Below are 27,955 nucleotides of genomic sequence, written 5' to 3'. Positions count from 1 at the left end.
AGTTACGATTATAATGAATCTTTCATGAGAAAATGTTTATGATAGGTTGTAAAGGTAAAATAATTTAGTGGATGAACTATATTCAATATGGTATCTAGTTACCTATGTTTAGGTATTGAGAGATGCATTGGGGAAAAAAAACTGAAAGAAAAAATACAGTAGTAGTGGTTGTCTGGGCTGTTTAATTGAGTTATTGAATTTATGGTTCTTTTTTTTTTTTTTTAAGATTTTATTTATTTATTCGACAGAGGGAGACAGCAAGAGAGGGAACACAAGCAAGGAGAGTGGGAGAGGGAGAAGCAGGCTCCCTGTCCCAGGACCCTGGGATCATGACCTGAGCCGAAGGCAGACGCTTAATGGCTGAGCCACCCAGGCACCCCAGAATTTATGGATATTTTCTGTATGCATTTTTCTACTATGAGTATATATACTTTTAAACTAAGAGGAGAAAATAAAAATTACAAGACAAGAACAAAGTTGTGAGACAAAATGAAGGGAGGTAGACATCTATTTTTCCCCTCTTCCTTGCCAAGAGATGATTGAGTTTGGCCTTAATAAAAACCCTGTGAGATAAAGTACCTTTGGAGAAATTGAAACAGCAAGAGAATAAGCGATTCACCAAAGATTACACAGTTAATAAATTTAGCTCAAACTAGAAACTGAGTTTTCTGATACCTAATCTAATACTCTTCACTGTGTTTTTCATGTGCTCTCTGTAACTGGTACTTGATGTTGTTATAAGTTTATTTAGGGCCAAGACTATAATATTCATCTTTGTATTTCCTTTAGTGTCTAGCTATAGGTTCCTTGGCCATAGTAGATATTTCTAGTCGAATCATAATTAGCCCAAATTATTAAAGGATACAGAAGTGAAATTGAGTTTCTTAAAAAAAACTACAGCAGAAGTCCTAGAAGGCTTCTTCCTTTCTACCATCATCTCTATTTCTTCCTTCCTAACTTCCTTTTTCCTGTAATTCATAACATCCCTGACCCTTTTTTTGCCCTATATTTTCTTGGACTAAATAAAGGAAAACTATTTCTAGCACTCTGCCATTTTCAATATCCAGGAAATGGTGTAACATACCAGTTTATTCTGATGCAGGATAATTAGGAATTGGGAGAAAGTTTGTGAACCATTGGCATATTGAATCTTAGAGGTAAGTATTTTTGTGGATTCTAGATTACTTCCTATTAAAAATAGGTAGAATTTAAGTTAAGAATGTTGGGCTTATAGTGAAGAAGGACCTGCTAAGTTTATAAACCAATTTTCTAGTGTTATCACCAACGCTAGTCATAATAAACTAAAGGTTTCTAAAGTAGGTCTATGTGCAGAATCAAAATATGCATGCCTTTGGATCTGAAAGCCTTGAGTTATCTTAACAGTCAGTGATTTTTATTTATACTGTTATTAACAGAGAACCTTCAGAATGAGACCATGTTGGAAGAGTAGAGAGATTGGTGGACCGATTAAATGAGCTCTGATTTTGATTTCCAGTCCTGGCTTAGCCATTAGCTAGTTACATGACTTTGGAGCTCCCCCCCCCATACTTTTTGGAGAAAAGAAAGTTATAAAATTATAAGTGTGATTTTAAATGTAATATTCGCCTCTCTGGAACTCAGTTTTTATATTTGTAGAATGCAGAGGTGGTTATCTAGGTGAGGTCTGAAGTCTCTTCCAGCTATAAAAATTCTAATTCTAAAACACATTCCAAGTAGAAAATAGTTGAGGAATCATAGGTATTTGTTCCAGGATGTCAGAAAGCAAAAGGTTAGGATACCAGAATATCATTAAATACAAACTAAAATGTCAAGTACATTAGAAAACCATGAACTGTGGATCTTCAGTTTGAACTTTAGCTATTGGCATTTGTTTGAAAAGCTATAGTATATTGAATGATATGAAGTGGAACGCAGCTGTGCCCAAATGCCATACCACATGCCAGTCAGGCCCCAGCTTGAGGGGCGAGGGGCGGGGGTACTGGCTGAGGGCTGAAGGTGAAGGGGCACAGGGCAAGGGCAAGACTCTTGTGAGGCTTCTGTAGGTCCATCACGTCCAGTCCCCATGCCCCCTCTCCCCTCCTCCTGCCAGGCCTACGGAAGGGCACAGGGCAAGGGCAAGACTCTTGTGAGGCTTCTGTAGGTCCATCACGTCCAGTCCCCATGCCCCCTCTCCCCTCCTCCTGCCAGGCCTACGGAAGGCTGGCAACCCCCCACAGTTCATGGGGGTTGCCAACTGACACTAGTGGGCAGCACCCTGGTCTTCCTGCTCTTCCATCTAGTCCTTTTTTTTTTTTTTTTTCAGTTAGCCCACGTATAGTACATCATTAGCCCACATATAATACATCATCAGTTGGTGTAGTTCTGCTACTGCTGCTGCCGCCACCAGAGAAACTCCAGGTCTTTAATATCCTCTCAGCCTGCAAGGGAAATTACCCTCTCGCCCATTTTCCCACTTGGCCTGTGGGGAAGGGACAAACACAGAAGTAGGCAGAAGCTAGGTAGAAGGAAAAAAGGAAAAGGGGGAAAAGACCAGAGGAAGAAGGGGAGAGGGAGTAGACCAAGGACACAATGAGAGGAGACTGTGATGAAGAAAGAGGGCAGCACGCTGGCCCCTGGCAGGTGTGTCACAGCTTGGCCTGCAGAGTTTGAGATTTGCAGTCCCCGAGCTGTGAATGTGTACTGGCCATCATCAGGTGTGAAGCTAGAGCCCTTGATTTAGCGAGTCCACTTTCTGGAGAGCTTCCTTTCTGCTGCAGGGCTTACTGCCCGGGAGCTGCCTCCAATCCTAACTGCTGCCCACCCTTCCGGGGCCCACTGCACTCGAGACGGTAATAAAGCACTGGCCGTGCTTTGACCACCCTCAGTGTTTGCTTGCTTGCTGGCTTGTTTGTTTTTTTAAAAAAGCTTTATTTCCAGAATATTTATTAATTACCTTGGTTTTTGTATCACTGAATTTAGATTTTTTTAAATTTATAAATGGGGGTGCCTGGGTGGCTCAGTGGGTTAGGTGTCTGTCTTCAGCTTGGGTCGTGATCCCAGGGTCCTGTGTTCAAGCCCCTCATCAGGCTCTTTGTTAGGCAGGGAGTCTGCTTCTCCCTCTCCCTCTGCTTCCCACCCCCCTGCTTTTTCTCTCACTTTCTCAAATAAATAAATAAAATCTTTAAAAAAAATAAAAATTATAAATGGAGTGGATGTGTGTGTTTAGGTAACTGTGAGTTTTTTTGTTTTGTTGGTAACGGAGAGTTTTATAGCGCAAGTTAGTTGTGTATTTCAGCAACGGCCCTTCTCTGTGCTGGAATTAGTCTGTGTTCTAGTCACTAGAGAGCATCCACACTTCGTGAGACACTGGCGAATTTAGAAGCCAGGTTCCTCATCTGCAATGAACTTTTACTTGCAAAACAAAACTGAAGCATATAATGATGATGCAGAAAAATTGACATTAAGTGATGGGATCTACTTCCCTTTACTGAAGATTGTGAATCACTCCTCTTGACAGTCAGCCAGATCGATAGGTGTTAATTTCTGAAAGTCAGCTTCTTTCCAGTGCTAAGAAAGGATTAGAACAATCACAGTGAGTGGCATTTAACTTTCAGTATGTGACGGCAACAGACTTTTCGATCCAGACAATTCTTTTAGGCTGGGTGTTTTTTCTTGTCACGTTGCCAAGCTTACATACCTAATTTTTGTTCTAGCATTTGTTTCTAACTACTAGCATAGTCTAAATCCAAATTTCCATTTCCTCATGAGTCTCAACTTCATCTTCAGTATTCTACTGAAACTGCTTCTACTCAAATCATAAATGACCCTCCTTATTGACGAATCCAGTGGTTACATTTTAGTTACCAAATGATCTTTGTATGAGACTTGACACTATCAACCATTCACTCTCCTCTTCTCAAAACCCTTCTCTCCGCTATGCTACCTCTTTCTTTCTTTCTTTCTTTCTTTCTTTCTTTCTTTCTTTCTTTCTTTCTTTCTTTCTTTCTTTCTTTCTTTCTCTGTAATTGCTCCTTCTCAGTTGTCTTTCTAGACTCACTCCTCTTCCTCTATTTAAAAAATATTGTTATTTTCCAGTGTTTTTTCCCTAACCTCAAGATGTATCTCTTAGCTTAGACCTCTTTGTTTAGCTTCTGACCTACATTCAACCACTTATTTTACATTTTTATGGAGTTATGGATGCTTTCGCAATATGCAGTCATTCACCTAGCTACATCTGTTGTATGGCTGAGAACGGTCTTCCAAACCATCCCCTGTTCCATATCCCCACTGTTGCTGTTGCCAGTACTGCCAGAGGGTCCTTGGCCTAGACTCAGTGCCTGAGAGTATCGCACTCTGGCTTTCCTTCAGTTTTACTGTTCCCAATGTGCTGAGGAGTCTGTAGGGCCAAGGAGATATGCCCACCCTGCTTATCATGTCTAGCTACACAGGACCCCAGATGTCCCTGCAACAGGCCTTTTTCTCAGGTCTGTTCTTCTAAGAGTGGACCACATCCCTGGTGTGTGCTCCCCGAGCTCGAGGGGTTGCCAAGGGGCAAGGTTTGGAAGGCAGGAGAGCTTGGAGGCAGACCTTCAGGTCCCCGTGCATACATGCAATGATGATGTAGACCAGAGCTAGAGGTCAGAAGAGAGGGAGGATATGCAAGGTCCTCCATTAGTACTCTTATCACTGGCCCCACAAGGATTAAGGGCGGGATTAATTATTGCCTCATTTTTCTTTATATTCCTGGTACATGCTGATAGGTGATGTTTCAACTACCCCTAAGGACTCTAAGGGCAAGGGCTTTAGCTTTTTAATTTTATATTCCCATATGCCTATCACAGTGCTTACCCAATACACAACTTAGTACATGTTTGTCAAATAAGTTAAATAACACAACTTGTATTGAATAATTTATAATTATTTCATCTCCTTTATTGTCATTATAAAGAGTTTATTGTAATATTTGTATGATTTTAGTCTTATGATGCCCTTTTTTTTTTTCAGAAAAAAAAATACCTCTAATTTTGTATTACCATTAAATGGGAAAACTAGATTTTAGATACAAAACTGAATTTTATTTTTAAATATATTTTTACAAGTTAATTTCATAAAATAGAGTAAGTTAATAGGTAACAGAAAACAGGGTCAGGCAAACATGAAAATCTTGATATTGCAGGACAGTAGTTCTTATAACTAGTTATATTAGTAACTGCCACACCCTGAAGGACTGTAGAATACAAATATGAGAAAGAGCAAGACTATGTTCTGGAAAACGTAAAGATAACGGGAAGAGCAGGAACCGCGTTTCCCTGCCAGGTTTCTCATGAATTCAGGGGGGAACCCCAAGATCCTATGGGTCTAGTTCCACTACTGACTTCATCTGTGAGAAGTGTGTTTGTGCATGATGACTTTTAATGCAAAATGCACATAATCATTAGAATGATTTTTAAATACCAAATCAGCATGTTTTAATTCACAAGCTGATTTTTCATTATGGTAATTCATGTTTTAGGTTGGTCCCCCAAGTTCAGTGACCTTGTGGACTTAGAACCCATATGAAATGTCCCTAGTGCTGATATACCTGCTTTTTGTACTTTTATCACAAGCTCACACATTCTGTGACTCACGTTTGCTGCTTAAAAAATAGTCTATTCAGGACACCTGGGTGGTTCAGTCAGTTGAGCCTCTGCCTTCGGCTCAGGTCATGATCTCGGGGTCCTGGGATTAAGCCCTGTCTCAGTGTCTTTGCTCAGCGGGAAGCCTGCTTCTCCCTCTGCCTGCCTCTCCCCCTGCTTGTGCTCTCTCTCTCTGTCAAATAAATAAATAAAATCTTTTAAAAAAATAGTCTATTTGTGATTCCACTGAGAGTTAACACATAGTTAAGCCATGGCAATAATTTGAGTTTTGTGCCTTAATCCTTTTAGGATTCATAATGTTTTATCATGTTTTGTTTTGTTGATAGTTTGTTTCTTCTGTGTTTGTTTTCTTCTCTGAACATTTTTAGGCATAATAAAATTATTCATTACAGCCCTTCTCCTCCTAGATGAGATGGGTCTTTCAGGAACACCTCATTAAAGGTATTAAATATCAAAGCAGTTCCTCTCTGCGCCATCATGCACTGTCTGTTGTGCCATCACGGATCATGAATAAAACCACTCAGTGATAATTGTTTGAAGAGTATTTCTGTGATGAAATTGCTATGTTACAGCTGGGGATCCACTGGTGTTTGGAGTAGGGATTTGGTTTCATAAACAGTTTAAATTGTTTTTGTCATTTAGAAAAAAGTTCCCCTTTCACAAGATTTTAAAATGTCTTCAGTCTTAATTTAGTAGTAGTAATGATTCTTGGAGCTCTTTTTGCCTTCACAATAAGTTTTCCAACATTTACAAAGATTTGAGCAGACCTAACTCACATATTTCACTTCCCACTCACGCCTCTACAGTAGGGCCCTACCACTCTCCCATATGCCTGTTTAAAAAACTTTTTCTAAGTCTCTTAAGGTGGTAATTATTAAATAAAGGGTGGGGGTTGGTCTCCTCATGGTGATTGAATAGCAAAACGGGGTCAAAAAGTAGTATCACATGTATGTCACATAAACTGTTCCTTCCCTTTCCTCTACCTCCAAGACAGAAGAGGTTGATTTGCCTCCCTTTCTTGGGTATGCTTGTTGGACTTCCGGCTTCTCTTCTCCTTCAAGGCTACTCTTGAATGAGAATGTGTATGTTGGGGGTGGAGGGAGCAATGGGAGAAGAGGGTTTGGTTGGCAAGGAACAGGATAGAGTACTAAATAGAATACTGAGAAAAGATGAGCAAGAGAACAAATGGAATAGAAGCAAGAAACTACCCTTCACCAACCCTTGCAATTAAAGCCACAGAGTATTAGGACTGGAAGGAACGTAGTGCTCCTGTAATTAGAGTAGTTTAACCTAACAGATACTCAGTGAATGGATATTGAATTTAGACAAATCTCATTTTGCGGGAGAAGAAATGGAATCCCACAAAGATCTATTGCCCAGAACCATTCAACTAGTTAGTTGCAGAGCTGGACCAGTACCCAAGTCCTCTAATTCCTCAGCCACTTCCTTTTCTATTAGAAGATATTATAATGATGGTTTTCTTTTCTTTATTCTTTTTTTTATTCCTGTCACCTGGCAGAGCAGGCATGAAATGTTTTATATCATTTTATTATGATTTCTTTCATCATGATAAGTGCATTGCTTAATCCCCATCACATATTTTCCCCACCCTTCACCCGCTGCCCCTCTGGGAACCATCAGTTTGTTCTCTATAGCTAAGAGTCTGTTTCTTGGTTTGTCTCTCTCTTTTTTTTTTCTTCCTTTGCTCATTTGTTTCTTAAATTCCACATATGAGTGAAATTACATGGTATTTGTCTTTCTCGGACCGGCTTATTTTACTTAGCATAATACTCTCTAGCTCCATCCACGTCATTGCAAGTGGCAAGATTTCATTCTTTTTATGCTGAATACTATTCCATTGTACTTTTTTAAATATCATTTTATTTTAAGACACGTTGAGCTCAACCATATTATTAGTTTGAATGGCTGGTGGCATTTACTAAGTCTGTTTATAAGATGCAATCTAGTAGAAAGAAAATGGATTTTGGAGTCAACCAGGGTCCAGGTCTCTGCTTTGCCCATTAGCACTTGGGCAAGTACCTTAATCTTCCCAGAAAAACAGAGGCTTTAACATCTCAACAAATAAAGATAATAATAGCTACCACATAGGGTTTTTGTAATGAATGAAACAAGGTTATTTGGAGTATTTAGTTTGGCAGGTGGCATAAATCAGAGGCGTCAATAAATGAATAAGGGGTAACTGTTACTGTGTTTGGTGTCCCTCATGGGGAGTCGACATGCTTTACCTTGTAGACATGTCCTGTTTTTTACAGACGTGTATCCTTAATGCCAGAGTTAAACTGCAGTTTGGCTAACAACTTCTTGCATAGAAATATCTGCTTCAGCTGCCTCACAGCCTTCTGATTTTTTTAATTCCAGACTAATCCATGGAGGACAGTTGTTAAATGGATTGGCAGGTCCCACGGTAATGAACGCAGCTCCGTTCCTCTCTACGACGTGGTTTTCTGCAGATGAACGGGCCACCGCCACAGCCATTGCATCAATGCTCAGTTATCTTGGTGGAGCATGCGCATTTTTAGTTGGGCCACTTGTTGTCCCAGCCCCCAATGGGACGTCGCCTCTTCTTGCTTCAGAGACGAGCAGGACCCACATTAAAGATCTCATAGAGACTGTATTATATGCAGGTATTTTGCAGTTTATTTTGTTCCCCCTCTACTTTATCTTTATCCCAGTCCTCTTTACTCCACCCTCTATATCAGATCACTTCTTATGAAATACTTACGAGGACCAAAATATACATATGCACATGTGTGCTTTTCTTGTCATGGAACATGGAGATGCCTATTTAAAACTTATCCTTTCTAGGAAGTTGTTAAGTTTAAAATGTATTATTGCTGCATGGAAGTTTATTTCTTATTTTTACTCTTCCCATCCATTTACAACTAAGCACCATAGAACACATTGTCTAGTGTCTTTTCTAGATATCTGATCAGAATAGAAAACTAAATGTCATGATTCACAATAAGTATTTGTTAACCATCTATTGGTAGCTGTTAAGCCCATTTTCTCCCTTGCAATTTCCCCCCTCCTCTCTGACCTGGTAAACCCGTGTCACCCACGGTTTATTCTCTTCATTCCCTATCCTCTCTCTGTTTAGTTTATTCTTCTCTTCATTCCCTATCCTCTCTCTGTTTAGTCTGTTAATAAGGGCTATTGACCCTTCCAAAACATTTTCTTGGTCCTTTCTCTTTATTGCTAGGGTTAAGCCCTACTCCACACTTACATTGTAGTCTCTTACAGACTCCTCCGCCCTGTATACCTGTTTGTTATTTCCTTCTACATTCAGAGAACTCTTTATAAGTTTTTGTGTATTCTAGCATTGTGCTAAGTGCTGGGAATTGGTAAGATCACTGAGAAGACTATTAACATACTAATAGATATACAGAGCTTGAGAGACCTAACTTGCCTGAGTTTGGAGAGAAGTTGAAGAGTTGGGGAAGGCTTCAGCAAAAATGTGATAATTAAAGTTAAGAATTTCATAGGAGTTCACCAAGTGTTCAAGTGAGGTAGGGCATTCCACATAGAAGGAATAGCCACTGCAAGGGCAGATATGGTATGAGAGAGCTCAGTATGTCCAAAGAACTGCACATAATTTCATATGGCTAAAGTAGTGTAAATATGTATATGTGGGTGTAGGTAACAAGTGGCAGAAAATGAGGCTGGAGAGATACAGGACCATATTATGATGAACTTTCTATTAATTTACTCACTTATTCATTGAACACATATATTTTGACCTCCTATGTATCTGTTCCCGTGCTAGGCACTGAGGTGGACATGGTTCCAACTTTCAGAGAACTTAAGAGTGTCCCAAAGGAACAGACTGGTGAACAGTTGTAAAACAGGGTGGTAAGTGCTGTAACCGAAGGCGGACAGTTGCTCTGAGACCTCAGGAGGAGCACCTAGGTTAGATTTTGGAGGTCAAGTAGAGCTTCCTGGAGACGCAGCATCTAAGGTGGAGCCTGAGGGATGAGAGGAAGTTAGCCAAATACAGTGGGCAGGAGGAAGAACATACTAGAAAGAGAGGGGGCCGTGGAGAAGAAGCCTTGTAATGGATGAGAGCCTGGTATAGTCAGGCAACTCAGAGTCCAGAGTGGCTTAAACCTGGTTTAAGGTTTAAGGTTCACTACTTTCCTGGTCAAAGTAGTGACAGATAAGTTTAGCTAGAGAGGTAAGCCAGGCTTACCTGGCTTGCAAGACTTGTAAGCAGGGCTAATGGGTTTGAAATTCACCATATTGTAGGCAAAGGCCACACTCCGAAGAATTTTACACTAGAGAATTATACAGTGAGATTTACATTTTTAAATATGTTTTTGAGGGAATATAGCAAAAGCAGAGGCTGTGGCGTATATAAAGCATTTAACCCCCCCCCCCCCTTAGACAACTCCTTTTAAAGAAAAAAAACTGAGGGGCACCTGGCTGGCTCAGTTGGTAGAGTGTGCGACTCTTGATCTTGGTGTTGTGAGTTCAAGCCCCATGTTGGGTATAGAGATTACTTAAAAATAAAATCTTTAAAAAATAAATAAGTTTTTCTTTGTTTAAAAAAAATAAAAGAAAAATGAAATTTAAAAGTAGTGAATAAAACTGAAAGCAGTGTCACATAAATTTTAAACTTTATTTTGGTCACATCATTCTTTTTATTGAAAACTTAACAATAATCGTGTCTTTTAAATGGCTGGATTTTAGGCACTGTTCGGCAGTATTAATGGTCTTCATCCTTCTGGTTCCTGGTTCCAGTGAATCCAAAGCCTCTACTCACAGCTCCCTAGTTATTGCTTCAGTGCTTTCATATTTGCCAGTCTGCTTTCCTGAAATATTGTCCCATGACCCTTATTCCATTAAAAATATTTTGCTAGAATTGCCACATTAAAAGATTAACGACTCTTAAATTATTTCAAAGGCATCATAAGAAAAGTAAACTACAAACCCACAAATCCTGGCCAACCAATTCTAACAACATTATAAAAAAGGATTATATATTATAACCAAATGAGATTTATTCCTAGGATGCAAGGTTGGTTTAACATGTAAGACTCAACTAACGTATGTATCAGTAGAAAAAGGGAGAAAAAATATGTGATCATCTGATGGGGGGGGAGCATTAACAAATCCAACGCCCTCTCAAGATAAAAACACTCAACAAATTAGTTGGTAGGAGCTCCCTCAACCTAACAAAAGGTGTCTATGAAAAACCCACAGAAAAGATCATATTTAATGGTCAAAGACTAAAGGCATTCCCCCTGAGATCAGGAATAAGACGAGGATGCCTACTTTTGCTCTGTCTAGTTAATATTGTGCTGGAGGTTCTAATCAGAATCACTAAGTAGGAAAAAGAAAGAAAAGGCCTGTAGATCGCAAAAGAAGTAAAACTATTTCTATTGAAAATAGCTTGATCTTGATAGAAAATCCTCTGAAATCCACCACAAAACTACCAGATCTAACAAGTTCAGCAGGAATGAACAAGTTCATCCTAAAAACACAAATTTTAGGTGCAAGAAAATGTGTTGTATTTCTATACATTAACAATGAACAATTTCTATACATTAACAATGAACAATCCAAACATGAAATTAGGAAGATAGTTCAATTTATAATAGCCTCAAAAAGAAAATATTTAGGAATAAATTTAACAAAATAAATATAAAACTTGTGTTCTGAAAAGTATAAAACACTGTTGAAAGAAATCACAGAAGACCTAAAGAAATGGAGACATCCCATATTCGTGAGTTGGAGAGTTTAATATTGTGAATATGGTAATATTCCCCAGATTGATCAACCCATTCAGTACAATCCATCTACCTTTGTTGCAGAAATTGACAAGCTGATCCCCCTCCAAATTAAATTAAATTAAGTTAAATAAGTAAAATGAAATTGACAAACTGATCCCAAAATTTATATGGAAATGCAAGGGACTCAGAATAGCCAAAACAGTCTTGAAAAAGAACAAAGCTGGAGAATTCACACTTCCCAATTTTAAAACTTACTACAAACTCAACTTCACTAATTAAGACAGCAGGGTATTGGCATAAGGATGACACAACTCAATGGAACAGAAGTGAGATTCCAAAAAATGAGCCATTACATTTACAGTCAATTGACTTTTCATAAGAATACCAAGACAATTCGGGGTGCCTACCTGGCTCAGGTAGAAGAGCATGCAACTCTTGATCTTGGGGTCATGAGTTCGAGCCCCACGTGGGGTATAGAGATGACTTAAATAAAACTTAAAAAAAATGAGTACCTTGGGGCGCCTTGGTGGTGCAGTCGTTAAGCGTCTGCCTTTGGCTCGGGCGTGATCCCAGCATTCTGGGATTGAGCCCCACATCAGGCTCCTCTGCTGGAGGCCTGCTTCTTCCTCTCCCACTCCCCCTGTTTGTGTTCCCTCTCTCACTGGCTGTTTCTCTCTGTCAAATTAATAAATAAAATCTTTAAAAAAAAAATGAGTACCAAGGTAATTCAATAGAGAAAGAATAGTATTTTCAACAAATGTTGCTAGGATGTCCATTATGCAAAAGAATCTGTTTGAACCCCTTCCTTACATCATACATAAAAATTAACTCAAAATGGATTATAAACTTAATGTAAGAGCTAAAAGTAAAAACTCTTAGAAGAAAACATGGAGTAAATCTTTGTGACCTTGGATTCGGTGTGAAATCTTAAAAGCACAAAAGAAAAACCAGATAACTGGATTTCATCAAAATTAAAAACTTTCATGTTTCAAAGGACACCCATCAACAAAGGGAGAGGACAGCTCACTCTGGGAATGGGAGAAAATTGTTGCAAATCATATATCTGATAAAAGACTTATATCCAGAATATATAAAGAACTCTTACAACTCAACAACAAAAAGACAACCAAATTAGAAAATGGGCAAAGGACTCAAATTTCTCCATAGAAGATATACATATGGCCAACAAGCCCATGAAGAATGCTTGTCATCATTAGTCATTAGGGAAATACAAATTAAAACCATAATGAGATACGCTTCACATCCAGTAGGATAGCTATAACCAATAAAATGGAATGAGGTGCCTGGCTGGCTCAGTTGGTAGAGCATGTGACTCTTGAACTCAGGCTCTTGTGTTCAAACCCCACATTGGGTGTTGAGATTACTTAAGAAAATAAAATCTTCCAGGGGGCACCAGGGTGTCTCAGTCAGTTAGGCGTCTGACTCTTGGTTTTAGCTCAGGTCATGATCCCAGGGTTGTAAGATTGAGCCCCACGTTGGGTTCCACACAGGAGTCGGGCCTGCTGGAGATTCTCTCTCCCTTTCCATCTCCCTTTTCCCCTCCCCCTACTCATGCTCTCACACACACTCTCTCAAATAAATAAATCTTTAAAAAATAAAAACCTTTTTTTAAAAAATGGGAAATAAATATTGGTGAACAAGTGGAGAATTTTTAATCTTCATACGTTGTTAGTAGGGAAATAAAATGGCACAACCACTTTGGTTCTTCAAAGTGTTAAACATATATTATCATATGACCCACCAATCACATTTCTAGGTATATACCCAAGTGCAGTAAAAATACATCCATGCAAAAATTTATACACAAATGTCCATAGTAGCATCATTCATAATAGCCAAAATGGAAACAATCCAAATATCTATCAACTTAAGTGGATAAAAGATGTGCTTTATCCATTCAATGGAATATTATTTGGCAAGAGAGGAGAATAAAATTACTGATACATGCTGCTCCAACATAGTTGAACCTTGAAAACATTACGCTGAGTGAAAGATGCAGGTCACAAAGACCACTTCTTCCTCTCCCACTCCCCCTGTTTGTGTTCCCTCTCTCACTGGCTGTTTCTCTCTGTCAAATTAATCTGATTCCATTAATATGAGATGTTCATAATACTCGAATCCAGGGACACTGAAAGATTAGGGAGTGGTTGCCTGGGGCTGAGATTTGGGGGTAGGGGGTGGGTAATGAGTACAGAGTTTCTCTTCAGGACAGTGAAAAAGTCCTAAAATTGATTGTGGTGATGGTTGCACAATTCTGTGAGTATACTAAAATCATTGAATTGTGCACTTTAAATGTATGGATTGTATATTGTGCAAATTATCTCTCTGAAGCTGTTTACAAAAATGCCAATAGAGAGAATATGAACAAGGCAATCCCAGAAGAAGAAATACAGATGGCCAATAAGTATATGGAAGATGCTCATTCATTGTTGTTAATTAGAAGATCTGTAAATTAAAACAGTTCATTAACTTCTTATTGCTCCTCAGACTGACAAAGAACAAAGACATTATCCATGTCTAAATGTCTTACAGGAATATTGTACTTTTTGCTAAGAATATAGCCCTAGAATTAGAATTAAAATTATCCAACTGAGTGGACTCAGGAAATCACTTAGTCCAGTCCCTTTATTGACAACGAAGAATAAAGGATTCATTCAAATTAAAAGTTAATTAATGGCATAGGCAGGTCTCTACTCCAAGTTTCCTAACTTTCCTTTTGGGAGTCATGCTTTTCTACTAAATTGGACACAACAAAAGTTGTGACTTACAAGTGCCAGAACTCTGGAGGGAATGATCAGGACTCCTACGATCTTTTTCTTACTAATGGTACCAAATTAAGATTGTTTGGATGTTCATTTTACTTCCAATTGTTTAGTATTCTACAGTGGCTAGTCTTTTTAGTCATTAAATTTTGCTTTCTTTTTCTTGTTATTTTTGGATGCATTCCTGTTTTGTTCAGATTCTCCATACAGCCTATAAATTGAGTCTGTGCTACGCTGTGCTTTGGAATATCCAATCATTGATCAAATAAACCTCCTATCCTATTACTACAGTTTCTGTATCATATTTTCTTTCTGAGTACCATGCTTATTAGATAATCATCTTATATCTGTTTCAAAATCTTATACTACAATACTCTTGGTTTTTAATGTTTTTTCCTTCGAGTAACCTTTGCTTCTGCCTCAGTGTTTCCGTCTATGTAGTGTGTACCATAGTATGGCTTCTTACGTATGAGCTGCTGAAATTTATATCTTTACGGATCTGTTTTTTTCACAAGACTGAACTAATTTTGCTAGGTACTATATTTTGCTTATCTTTTTATGCCTAGAGCTTAATGATTTGTTAGATAAATAAATACTTGAAACATTGAACTTTCTGTGTTGTCTGGTTAACATTTTATTCTTTTTTTTCTCCCCTGCCCCCAGAATTTGGAGTTGTCTGCTTACTGTTTTCTGCAACACTAGCTTATTTCCCACCCCGGCCTCCACTTCCTCCCAGTGTTGCTGCGGCTAGCCAGCGGCTGAGTTATCGGCGGAGCTTTTGTAGATTATTAAGGTAAATACACTTTGAATCACTGAGTGGTTTTGACTAGCACCTTTAAGATAATTTCACATTTATTTAAGGTAACTTAGGATGGTAATTTTTCAGCAACCCATTAATCAGGTTGCAAATAATTGATAAAATACTGATTAAATATTTTAGAGGGGTTTCCTATCAGAAATCTATTTTTAAGATTTATTTATTTGAGAGAAAGAGAGCATGCACACACAGTGGGGAGGAGAGGGAATCCCAGGCAGACTGCAAGCAGAGTATGGAGCCCACTGTGGGGCTAGATCTCAAGACCCATGAGATCATGACTTGAGCTGAAAGCAAGAGTCAGACGCTTAACTGACTAAGCCACTCAGGCACCCCTATCAGAAATCTATTTTTAAAAATCACCCAAAACAGGGGCACCTGGGTGGCTCAGTCAGTTAAGCATCTGCCTTTGGCTCAGGTCACTGGGATCGAGCCCCACCTTGCGTTGGGCTCCCTGCTCAGTGGGGAGTCTGCTTGTCCCTCTCTCTCTGCCCCCACCCTGCTCATGCTCACACTTTCTCTCAAATAAATAAATAAAATCTTTAAAAAAATTTTTTTAAAAAATGGTTTTCTTTCTGTATAGGAATCCAAACCATTTTATAGGTGGCCAAAGTGATAGCTCAGATTTGTGAAAAAATTTTTGAAAAATGTTTATTGGACATTTAATTCTGATTTTGGGTAACTAATTTTTTTATTCCTTTTTGACTGATGAGAAGAAACCTCCTATAAAATTTACCATGCATTTGTTGAACATGTCCTTTAATATTATCCACTAAATTGTCTTAAAATTTTTCTTTACACAGCATTCATTTTGCTCTGCTGCAACACATTGCAGTTGCCACTCATTGTGAAATTTGCAACATATTTTCTTCTACTCTCTTATTTTTTCCTTCATAAAATATTCAAATAAGCAAATTACAAAGTTATATCCGTGTAAAAAAAAAAAAATGAGAACTGAGTCCGTTCATTGACACCAAGATCAGTGACAGGTTGTAATACTAGAAACAACACATGCTACACCCGGCACATTCCAGTAATATCTTACCCAACGTAGAAGTTAAAGTGAAATATAAGTCCTACCAAAAAAATAAAGTTGTGGTTAATGGGGAAGTACTTTGCACTGCTTCTGTTTTTAAATTTGGTTTAAATTAATTACAGTGAAATAAAATGAAACCTTTAGTTCCTCAGTGTGTGAAGAATACTAGCCACACGTTCGTAAGGCTGTGTCACGTTGTTTTTCAAACTTTGGTTCAGAGCCAACTAAGTTAGTAGGTAGACCACCTTTAAAAAAAAAAAAAAGTAGGACGAAATAAGCTAGAATGGAAATATTATTATATCACATGTAGTAAGGGTACATGTATTTTGTGAGACTTCTGTTTCAAAATATACGTATGTATATGTGGGGAGATCACAAAGTGAAAATATGCTTGGAGTATAGCAAAAAGTTTTTAAAAATCACATCTCTGCAGCACATAGAATATTGCCTTCCACATAATAGGCAAATAAAAATATTCATTAAATTGAATGGTGACCAGTGGTGCATATGTGTAGGATGACAGTTTAAAATGATAGTTTTTTTTTAATGTTGTTTAAGTTTTTCCCTATGCAGCACCAGAGTTTAGTTAGCAGTCAGGAGAGGTAGGTTTGGTCATATTATGCCAGACTAATAATTTGGACTAGTCTGTGGAAAATAAGGAGTCACTGAGGGATTTTAAGCTAAGGAGTTGTGTAAAAAATTGTTCTGACAAGGAAAAACAATGTAAAATTATCACTCTGACCACAATATATACCCTGTGTTTGCTTCTAATTACTCTAGAGTCAAGATCTTTATTCTCTGTTAAAACCATAAAGTAGAAGATCTTTCCCTTTTCACCAATGTCTAACATTCCTTCATTTCTTCCATTATTAGTTAAGTCTGCAGCATTGCCTCTAGGGGAGGGCTCTCCAGGGGAGTTCTTTGGACCTGCCATGCCCCATCCCCCTAGCCTATCACGTAGTTTTCCCTGGCCCTTCAAAGGATGCCTGAAGTCATTACTTTGTGGATTAATCAGAGTAACTGCTTCTCTAGATTCTAATTCCATTGTCTGGGGAAACAAAAAAATCATTGTTTATGCTCCAAAGTTTTCACCACCATTATATATTTATTATCTTTCTAAAATAAGTAAATAAATCTTTAGGGACACCTGGGTGGCTCATTCGGTTAAGTGTCTGTCTTCTGGCTCAGGTCATGATCCTGGAGTCCTAGGATCGAGCCCCGCCCCAGTGGGAAGCCAGCTTCTCTCTCTCTCTCTCTGCCACTCCCCCTCCTTGTGCGCTCGCTCGCTGTCTCTGAAATAAATAAAAATCTTAAAAAAAAAATTAAAGAATAAATCTTTAAAAATAATAATGATAAATTTCAGATATCTATTCCCATTCTGTCATCTACCTACAAATTTTGTCCATGGATTCCTTAATTATTAACTTTCTGGTTTTATCTTTTACATTGAGGTATTCAACCCACCTAGAATCTTCCTTAGTACATGATGTTAACTAATGATGCAGGAGTTTTGTGGGGGTTTTCCCATAAAAGAAACTAGCACTATCTACTGAACAATCATTAGCAGTTTGTTAGCCCTCTGTTCTCCATTGTGCTTATTCTTCAGCTGTTTGTGCACCATTTTTTATTTCAGCCATGCAGTTTGTTTTGATATGTGATAGGATAAGGGCCTCCTTTTTCTTTTTTTTTTTTAAAGGTGAGTTAGCTTTCCAAGGACTTTTATTTTTCTATATAAACTTTAGAGCATATTTAAGTTTCTAAAAAATTCAACTGGAATGTTAATAGGGATTATATTGAATTTATTGATTAATTTGAGGTGAATTGACTATATAGACTGTCTCTCCATCTATTTAGATCATTTTCTATGCCCTTAATTAGTTTAAAGTTTGCTTTTTCTTTCCCCCCATAGAGATCTTGGGCTTTCCTAGCTATTGTTAATGGTATGTAATTTTTATTACATTTTTTAAATTAAACTTTTTGTGTGTGAAATAATTGTAGATTCGCATGCAGTTGTAGGAAATAATACAGAAGGATAACATGGGCTCTTTACCCAGTTTCCCCTAGTGATAACATCTTACAAAACTGTTGTACAATATCACAACCAGAAAATTAACATTGACAGTCAAGATAACAGAACATTTCCATCGTCACAAGGATCCCGTTTTTTGTCCTTTTGCAGCCACATCTACTTCCCTCCTGCTCTGCTTCTTAACCCCTAGCAAACACTGATCTGTTCTCCATTACTATAATGTCACTTCAAGAATGTTATGTAAATGGAATCATATAGTACGTAAATTTTGAGAGTGGCTTAAAAAAAGGGGGGGGGAGCAAACCAGAAAACAGACTCTTAACTATAGAGAACAAACTGAGGGTTGCTGGAGGGGAGGTGGGCAGGGCATGGGTTAAATGGATGGTGGGTTACGGAGGGCACTTTTAGTGATGAGCACTGGGTGTTGTGTGTAAGTGTTGAATCACCAAATTCGACACCTGCAACTAATATTACACTGTTAACTGGAATTTAAATAAAAACTTGAAAAAAAAAAAGCATAATTCTCTGGAGAGTCTACCAGGTGGTTTTGTGTTTCAGTAGTTAACTCCTTTTTATTGCCGAATAGTATTCCATGGTGTGGAGGTACAGTTTGTTTAACTGTTCACCTGTTGAGGGACATCTGTGTCGATTCTAGAGGGTTTTTGGCCATGACAAATTAACATTTATATGCAGGTTTTTGTGGGAACGCAAGTTTTCATTTCTCTGGGATAAATGCCCAGGAGTGCAATTGCCATTGTATGGTAGTTGCATATTAAGTTGTTGTTGTTTTTTTTTTTTTCTTAAACCTGCCAGGCCATTTTCCAGAATGGCTGTACCATTTTTCATCACCACAAGCATCTGGTGTCTGTGCATCTTCACCAGACTTTGGTGTTACCACTGTGTTGTTGTTTTAGCCATTTTGATAGTGTGTAGGAAAGTACAATCTCTAGAGGGCAACTGGCATCATCTGTTGAAGTCATAAATCCACATACTCTCTTGACGTGGCAGTCGCACTTCTAGGAGTCAGTTCCCCAAATGTACTAGTGCACGTGTGAAATGACTGTAGGAACAAAAGAATACAATTTTATATATAAAATGTAATATATATATATGTATATCGTGTATATACCATATGTAATAAAAAATACAAATCTCTCAGTGAGGGCTGGTTAAATTATGATATAGCAACATAATGGAGTACAATGCAGCTCTAAGAAAGAATGAGGAAGCTCTTTATTGACGATGGAAGAGTTCTTAAGACTTATTAAGTTAAAAAAGTAAAATTCAGCGAATGGTTGTAATATACTACCATTTATGTAAAAAGATTGGGTAAAGAATATATATATATACACACATACACAGAGTATATATATTAATATGCACATATCTATAATATACGTACAAATTTCTATAATAAGAATATATTCTTATACACACACATTTGTACATATACATAAGCTTGTATATTTTGAAATGTTTCTGGGAAGTTGCCTAAGAAAGTGCTACCACTGGTAATTGTGGGAAGAGGAGAATAGGGTAGGGACGTGTTTTCCCCATATTTTCAAACTTTTTGGTTTTGAGCCATTTCCATTGTATTGCCTATTAAAATCTTTGACTAATACAAATTTTAATAGCAATAAAACAAAAGTTAAAACTGCTCTCTGAAAATAGTAAAACTAGCAAATTATCTATTTCTTTTTAAGCTTTGATTTTTTTCCCCTCCACTTCGTTCATAAGGAGAAATGGTAATTTATCCTTTCAAATAAGAGCTTTTTTTAAACTGAACCTCCCTATTCATTCTATGAAATAATGTTGGTAATTCATCTATATAATAAACATTGACAACTTTAAACAATACGAACAAGAAGGATTTTTATAAAAACAAAAAAATTTAAAGAACTTTGAATTTATTATGAAACTGACAAACATTTTCTATTTCTGATTCTGGTGTTCCAGTTTCCAAAGGACTTACATTTTTCATGAGTAAGAATTTAAAATCAAGATTTTTGAATCCGCAGTAATATTTTCTTTTACTTCTCTTTTACAGCAACATGAGATTTTTGATGATTGCTTTAGCATATGCCATACCACTTGGTGTATTTGCTGGTTGGTCTGGAGTTCTGGACTTGATTTTAACACCAGTGCATGTCAGCCAAGTAAGCATTTTATTTTTATATAAGCTGTAGGTATTTTTAGTTCATTTAAATTATAAATATTGTCTGCATGTTCTTGGTTTAAGCTTCAAGGCCTGGGTAAAATATTATCTGATATCATTGTTGCAAAAGCAAGATCCTTAGTGAAATAGTTAAAAATAATATTGATTTTCTTCCTGGATTTTGTTAACAGCAATAAATTTTACATTTATTTGGCTACTATTAATGATGCTAATAAGCAGAAAACTAAAGAAGGAAAATCTTCATTTTGTTGACTCCATCCTGGTCTTGCTTCATACTTTATAAAGAAGATTAAGATCCCATCATCAAATATGTGGCTACTTTGTCATGTAATTTCTCACTTTCTCTCTAGTCTCAGAATAAAGTATCTCATTTCTTTAAAAATAACCATGTCACCTATATGCTTCCAGCCATGTATTCCTTCTCCTCACTTCCAGGTGGCATGATAGAAAGGAGTAGAGGGCTTTGAAGGGGCAAACAGAGGGAATCCAGCACGCTGGTACGCCATTCCGTTGTATGAATGAGCAACAATTTGTGCCTTCTACTGTTGGTGAACGTTTGGATTGTTGACAGTTTTGACTGTCACCAACAATGCTGTAGGAATGTTCTCATACACTCTTGATGCACCTCTATACACATTTCTGTTTGGATATATAGCTGGGAATAGAATTACTGGTTATAGTATATGCCTGGTTTGATAGATGATGCCAAACTTCCCCCAAAGCGGTTGTGTCAGTTTATAGTCCTACCAGCAGGACATGAAATTTCTCATTGCTCCACATCTTTACCAACGCTTGGCAATGTTAGTCTTTTTAAAGTTAAAGATGCTAGTGGCTGTGCAGTTAAGTGCCATTATAGTGGTATCTTTTTAAGTGTTTGTTGGACATTTGAATATCCTTTTTTGTGACACACCTGTTCAAGTCTCTTGCCTACTATTGGGCTACCTTTTTCTTGCTGATTGTAAAGAAGAGAGCTGTGCAGAAGGGGGCTCCCTAGAAGACTGTGTGGGGTCTTCAGCAAGTCTTGGCTGAGAAATGGAATGCACATATAAAGGGCAGAGCTACCAGAGGCTTAACAGAAAGACTGCTAGGAGGTGTAAAGCAGAACGAATACAGCAGAGGGCACGCAGTGCTGGGCTCCGCCGTAACGGTAAGACCTCCTTAACACCTTGTTAATACCTGGGCTGCTTCTGAGACGCAAGAATCTAGGCCAAAATTAGAATCAAGGACCATGCCCTAGGTAAAACAAGGCCTGTTCTATTTAGACCCACCATACACAAGCCCTGACAAAAATCTGCAGAGGAGACAGTTTGGAGATTGAGTCCTACCAAGTGAGGAGGGCTTGGGAAACACTTCGGTTTCTACTTACCTACCTTAATAAAACACAGAATGAAGCCTATACAAGTTCAAGGTGGTTGGTTATTAACTGAACTGCCTACTAACACAAAGCGCAAAAATCAACCAGTTTAGGGAAAGATAAAAGGATTCAGAACCTTTACGTTGTATCATCCATGGCATGTACCATACTGTTAAAAAAAAAAAAAATTAGACAGGAAATGTGACCCGTATTTACAAAGAGGAAGTATTGAATAGAAACCAACTCGGAAATAGTGTACATGTTGGGTGTAGCAGAGACCATAATGCAGAGAGAAGGAGAGAAATCTTCGCTTGCTCAAAGTTCATTTATATATATATATAATATGTATATATTATATATATATATATATATAAAATATACCATATATACCATATTGGGCAGCAGATACAGAACAGTTCTGTCATCATAGAAAGCACTGTTGGACAGTGCTATTCTAGAAGCTTTATCATTATTCTTGTCACATTTAAACCTAGAATTGAATTTTGTGCTTGTTTTAAGGTAGAAATTCAGTTTCTTTTTTTCCCATATAGGTATCCATTAACCTAGTATCAGTTTTTTTTTTTAAAGATCATGCTTTTCTCATTGCTCTCTAGTTCATCTTTGTCATAATGAAGTGCCCTTGTGTGCAGAGATGTGTTTCTAAACTACTTTTTTCCCTCTAGTCTATTTGCCTGTCTTTGTGCTGATACCAAAGTGTTTCAAGGTATTTTAGTGTTATAATAAATTTTGCTTTTTGTAGAATAAATATGCCCCTTTATTGGGATTTTGGCTAGAATTTTTTTAAATCTATAAATCAGTTTAAGAATTAACTTCTTGGGGCGCCTGCGTGGCACAGCGGTTGAGCGTCTGCCTTCGGCTCAGGGCGTGATCCCGGTGTTATGGGATCGAGCCCCACATCAGGCTCCTCCACTGGGAGCCTGCTTCTTCCTCTCCCACTCCCCCTGCTTGTGTTCCCTCTCTCGCTGGCTGTCTCTCTCTCTGTCGAATAAAATAAAATCTTAAAAAAAAAAAAAGAATTAACTTCTTTGTAATTAACTTCCTTGTAAATCATATATTTATTAATATGTTCCAATATGTTATCCTGTAGAACTACATTGTCTGGTACAGTAGCTACTAGCCACTTGTGGCTATTTAATTTGAAATTTAAATTAGTTGAGGGTGCCTGGGTGCCTCAGTCAGTTAAGCGTCTGCCTTTGGCTCAGGTCATGATCTCAGGGTCCTGGGATAGAGCCCCACGTCAGGCTTCCTGCTCAGCGGGGAGTCTGCTTCTCCCTCTGACCCTTCCCCCTGCTCGTGCTGGCTCTCTCTCTCTCAAATAAATAAAATCTTTTTTTAAAAAAAGAAATTTAAATTAGTTGAAATAAAATAAAAATTAACTTCTTTAGGTTCTGTTTTCTCTAATTTCCTTTGGAGACTCTGTATGTTATACCTTCGTAGTATATTCCCTATGTCTCTTAATCTCTTTTCTGAATTTTCTATCCTTTTGCCTTTCTCTGCTTCAGACTGGATGTTTCATCTAGCCTTTCTTCCAACTCACTATTTCAGTTTTCATCTCTAATATTTTGTTAAACTCATCTCTGAGTTGTTAATTTCAGTTATATTCTTAAGTTATAAAATTTTTATTTGATTCTTTTTCGTAGTTTCCACATTTCTGTAGAAGTGCTTGATCTTTTACTTTTTTGAATTATTAAAAGTAGTTGCTTAAAATCTCATAATTCTTTGATCTGGATCCCCTGTGGGTCTGTTTATATATTTGGTATTCATTTATGTTTTCTTATCTCCCAAGGTTTCTTATCTCCTTATGAGGTGTGCCTTTATTTTCAACTGAGTACCAAACAGAGTATATAAAAAGTTGTAGAGCTCATTTAAGCATCAAGACGATGTTATTTAACCCCAGAAAGATCTATGTTTTTTCTTACAGGAGTCTAGGAATCATGTACTCCAGTTTCAGGAATTGTGATTACTTAAAGCTGGTTTTTTTGTTTTTGTTTTTAAGATTTTATTTATTTATTTGACAGAGACAGCCAGCGAGAGAGGGAACACAAGCAGGGGGAGTGGGAGAGGAAGAAGCAGGCTCCCAGCAGAGGAGCCTGATGTGGGGCTCGATCCCATAATGCCAGGATCACGCCCTGAGCCGAAGGCAGACACCTAACGACTGTGCTACCCAGGCACCCTTAAAGCTGGGTTTTAGTCCCACAGAATACTGTTCTATTTCCAGTGTATAGTACTCTTAGGTATAGTCCTTCAAAGTCACCATCTAAAAGCTGAGGTTTAGGGGCGCCTGGGTGGCTCAGTCAGTTAAGTGTGACCCATGATCTCAGAGTCCTGGGATTGAGCCCCACGTCGGGCTTCCTGCTCAGCGGGAAGTCTGCTTCTCCCTTCTCTCTGTCTGCCACTCTCCCTGCTTGTGCTCTGTGTCAAATAAATAAATAAATCTTAAAAAAAAAAAAAAAAGGCTGGATTTTTTTTTTTTTTAGCAAGGCCACCCACCTTACAATAGGCCCTGAACTCATATTTTTTTGTTTCCTAGGTCAGCAAGGCTATTGATAACCCTCAGCCCCTTAGCTACCTTTTCTGAGATCAGCAGACACCCCAAAGGGAAAAGTGTCCCCAAATACTAGGCTTATCTTTCTGGATTTCCTTCCCATTCTATATCACGGTTCCATAATTCTGGAATTACCTTCTTGGCCTTCCGATGCCATCAGATGGGTTTTCCCCTAGATTTTCTAGTTCTCAACCAGAGTATCAATCCAGATGACCTAGTGTACCTTCACCGTAAAAAGAAAGCCTTCCTTTAGTTTTCTAACTGATTTTTCTGGATGGCAGGTATTCTAAGCACGCTCAATTCCAAGAAAGAAGAGTGTAGCGCCCATTTAAATGATTCTGGTTTTGCAGATCTTACGCTTCACATTATAAATCCTGAGACGCCCTTTCAAGTATCTCTCTCGGTATAAACTCGGAGAGACCAGGAATCACACCAGGTGTTAAATAAAGTGAAATTTAAAATTAAATGAGCAAAGAGGGGGCACCTGGATGGGTCAGTTGGTTAAGCATCAGACTCTCAATTTCAGCTGAGGGTCAGGTTCTTGGGGTCCTGGGATTGAGCCCTGAGTCAGGCTCTGCACTCAGCAGGGAGTCTGCTTGAGATTCTCTCTCTCCCTCTGCCCCCCCACCCTTGCACATACTCTCTTTCTCTTTAAAATAAATAAATCTTTTTTTAAAATTAAAATTTTTAATTTATTAGTGGATAGAAAATATATATATATGTCATGAACAAAGGAAGCCGAAAAGCACAATTGGCCTGAAAGGAGCAGGATCAGTACAGTCAGATGCATAGTGGTTCTTAGCCTGACACAGGGCCCCCACTCACGCAGGGGATAGATGGAAATGTTTGGGTGGGCCTTAGGCGACGGGCGCTAAATGCTCTGCAATGAGAGGGGCAGTTGTGCAGAACAGAGAATTCTCTGGCCCCAAATGCCAATGATATGAAAAAAAAAATGTAGAGATAAATTAAGCCTCAGGCTGTTCTCTTTCTCCAGAGAGTACTTATCTTTGTTCTGGCACCAAACACTGTTAAGTAATTGTATTACTTAGAGTAGGCTAAGCTGCTATGAGACTTAGAATCCCAACATTCTGAGGCTTAAGGAATTTATTTCTCATTTACATAGCAATCTAGGACATTTGTCCACAGTTTGGATAGCTCTTTTCCTCACACTGCTTTAGAGACCGAGGCTGCTTCCACTTTGCAGCAGTCCTGTCCCCTCGCACCTTGTCATCGTATGCAGGGTTCAGGCTGCTGACTACATCCCGGTTCTAGTGGTCACAAAGGGAAGGGAGCGTGGAGGAGGCACACAGCCGTCTTCCGGGTTCTCGCCTAGAGGCTGCACACCTCCATTCTGCCCGCTTCCAGCACATGTAGTCACATGTGTTTGAATGGCAGCTGAGACGTGAAATCCAACTAAAGGCCCAGGTAGACGATAACATATTTTGGTGCATAGGTGTAATGAGAAATATGACTAGGAAAATAATAAATGGTAGAAGGTAGTTTGGGCAGCTCTCAAGTGCCAGGTCAAGTTTGGACTTGGCCCTATAACCACAGTGAAAGCCAGTAGCTGTTTCTGAACAGGAAAGTGGAATGATTGGGATAATTATTCTGGCAGTAGTGGGCAGAATAGATTGTGGGGGACGCCTCGGTGGCACAGCGGTTAAGCGTCTGCCTTCGGCTCAGGGTGTGATCCCGGCGTTATGGGATCGAGCCCCACATCAGGCTCCTCCGCTGGGAGCCTGCTTCTTCCTCTCCCACTCCCCCTGCTTGTGTTCCCTCTCTCGCTGGCTGTCTCTATCTCTGTCGAATAAATAAATAAAATCTTTAAAAAAAAAAAAAACTATTACAGGAATCCAGAAGTAAGAAATAAGGTAATAAGCAATACGGTAGCCATGGGAAGGGAAAGAGGAGACAAAATGCACTGATACTGTTAGGGACCCATGGAATTCCAATGGTAACCACTTACACGTATTGAACATTTTACATTTATTAGCTTATTTAAATCTCAAAAAGAAACCCTTTGTTATCCTCATTGTAATAATGAGGAAACCAAGAATTAAGGGTATGAATTGGGACAGAACCCAAGTCATAGTAGGAGTTAAAGATACGTGAGTGATGGGTAAATCTAGGCAGCATTTGTGGATTGCTCTGAGAAAGTTTGGCCATGAGGGGAGGAAAGACATAAGACATTAGATAGATGGAGAATCATCATCAAGTAGTAATAACAGCCTTTATTGAGCACTTCCTGTATGCTGACCACTGATCTAAGTCCTGTACACAAATTACCTCATTTAGTCCATTTTATGGGTAAGAAGACATAATTTGTCCAGGGTCACAACGCTACTAAATGGCAGGGTTAGAAATGTTTTTCCACGAATGAAATGAGCTATGTATTTGAAACCCAGCTCAAATTGTCTTTCAGCAGTCTTCCTAGGAGCTCAACCCCCATTTCTCTCACTCTCACTTGCTCTCTCTTCTGTGACTCTTGATACATCTTTAATTGTTGCCAGATGTTTGAGCACCTGATTATTTCCTAGTAGTTTCCTGTATGTTGCTTGTATTTAAACTTCTTGAGGTCAGTGACTATCTTCTGTCCTTTTCCTATTAAGAGTTCTAGTACAATGTAGTACATGCTTGAAAACATCTATTTGTGAAAACATCTGATTGTTTTGTTGATTTAAATATTCCAATAAAAAGTTCATCAAGGATGTACTTACTTAGATAAGTTGTATTAGTCACACATGAATCCTTTCATTTTATTCATTTTCTTAAATAGTATTTTCTAGATTTGTTGCCATTTAGCTATTGATTATATATTGAATTATACATGTACATAGAAACTCATACGTATATATTGAATTATATATTGATTAGAGAAGCTCTTTTTTTCATGCCTTCTTAATTGCAACCTGATAGTCTTATATTAAAAGTGTCTGCACTTTCTCCACAGGTAGATGCTGGCTGGATTGGATTTTGGTCCATAGTTGGAGGCTGTGTTGTTGGAATAGCTATGGCAAGGTGAGAATATTTTATGTTAAACGTGAATAGACTGAACCAAAACCAAAAAACAGGGAAAAAATGGCTGCTTTTGGTAAATGTTAAAATTCAGGGGGAAATAAAAAGGCAAAGGTCAGAGAAGGGCACTTGTTCAGACTACAGGAAAATTCATATGCAGTAGAATTTGCTACTACAAGAAACCTTTCCCAGGAGGAGTCTGTCCTAAAATGTTTGTGGAGGATGAAGATTTATTTCCAGCACAATGAAGCCACCTCTCTCCGTATTATTGGAGAACAGCATCTACAAATGGAACCCAGATAAAGGTGGTACAGTAATAAAGACAAATTGATTACTTATCAAGAATAGAGAAGAATTGAAAAGCATCGTTTTTAAGAGCATCTCTAGAACTTTGCATGAAAAGGAGGATCTGATTAGCAGATATTTATTTTCGGTCTTTTGTGGCACATACATTCTTGTGTTTTCCCATTTTGATGAAAAATGTACATAAGGATTTCCAGTTTCACCAAACTCCCTTTGATCTTAACCTGTAATGACAACACATTTTTAGAATGAGTCAGAAGGAAAAGGTCTCATTTTTTTTCTGGGGAAAAAAAAAAAAAAAGGAAATATCACTCATCCAGGTGACTGCCTGTAAAACTATTCTTGGTGTTTCCAAGGAGATAATACTCATTCACTTCCCTAATCATTTACCTTGTTTCATCAAAAACAAAATTAAGCAATCAACTTTACCAGAAAGAGAAGAATCTAATTACATATTTGGGGAGATCAAATAAGATATGTAAATCACCTCAATTTCTAAATACTTAAACATAAT

General features: G+C 38.2%; 1 protein-coding gene across 1 annotated transcript in view; it reads left to right on the top strand.

The window, feature by feature from the left end:
- The window catches only part of SLC49A4 (solute carrier family 49 member 4), a 67,892-nt gene that overhangs the window by 16,864 nt on the left and 23,073 nt on the right, over positions 1–27,955 (top strand). The window contains exons 3-6 of the mRNA XM_045812740.2: positions 7,995–8,260; positions 14,812–14,941; positions 20,075–20,183; positions 27,074–27,141. Coding sequence (XP_045668696.1) covers positions 7,995–8,260; positions 14,812–14,941; positions 20,075–20,183; positions 27,074–27,141 — 573 coding nt within the window. The remainder of the gene's footprint in view (positions 1–7,994; positions 8,261–14,811; positions 14,942–20,074; positions 20,184–27,073; positions 27,142–27,955) is intronic.

The sequence above is a fragment of the Ursus americanus genome, chromosome 4, assembly GCF_024610735.1.
Source record: "Ursus americanus isolate L20-20 chromosome 4, mUrsAme1.1.p, whole genome shotgun sequence".
Classification (NCBI taxonomy): Eukaryota; Metazoa; Chordata; class Mammalia; order Carnivora; family Ursidae; genus Ursus; species Ursus americanus.
This window is presented reverse-complemented; position numbering and strand designations above follow the sequence as displayed.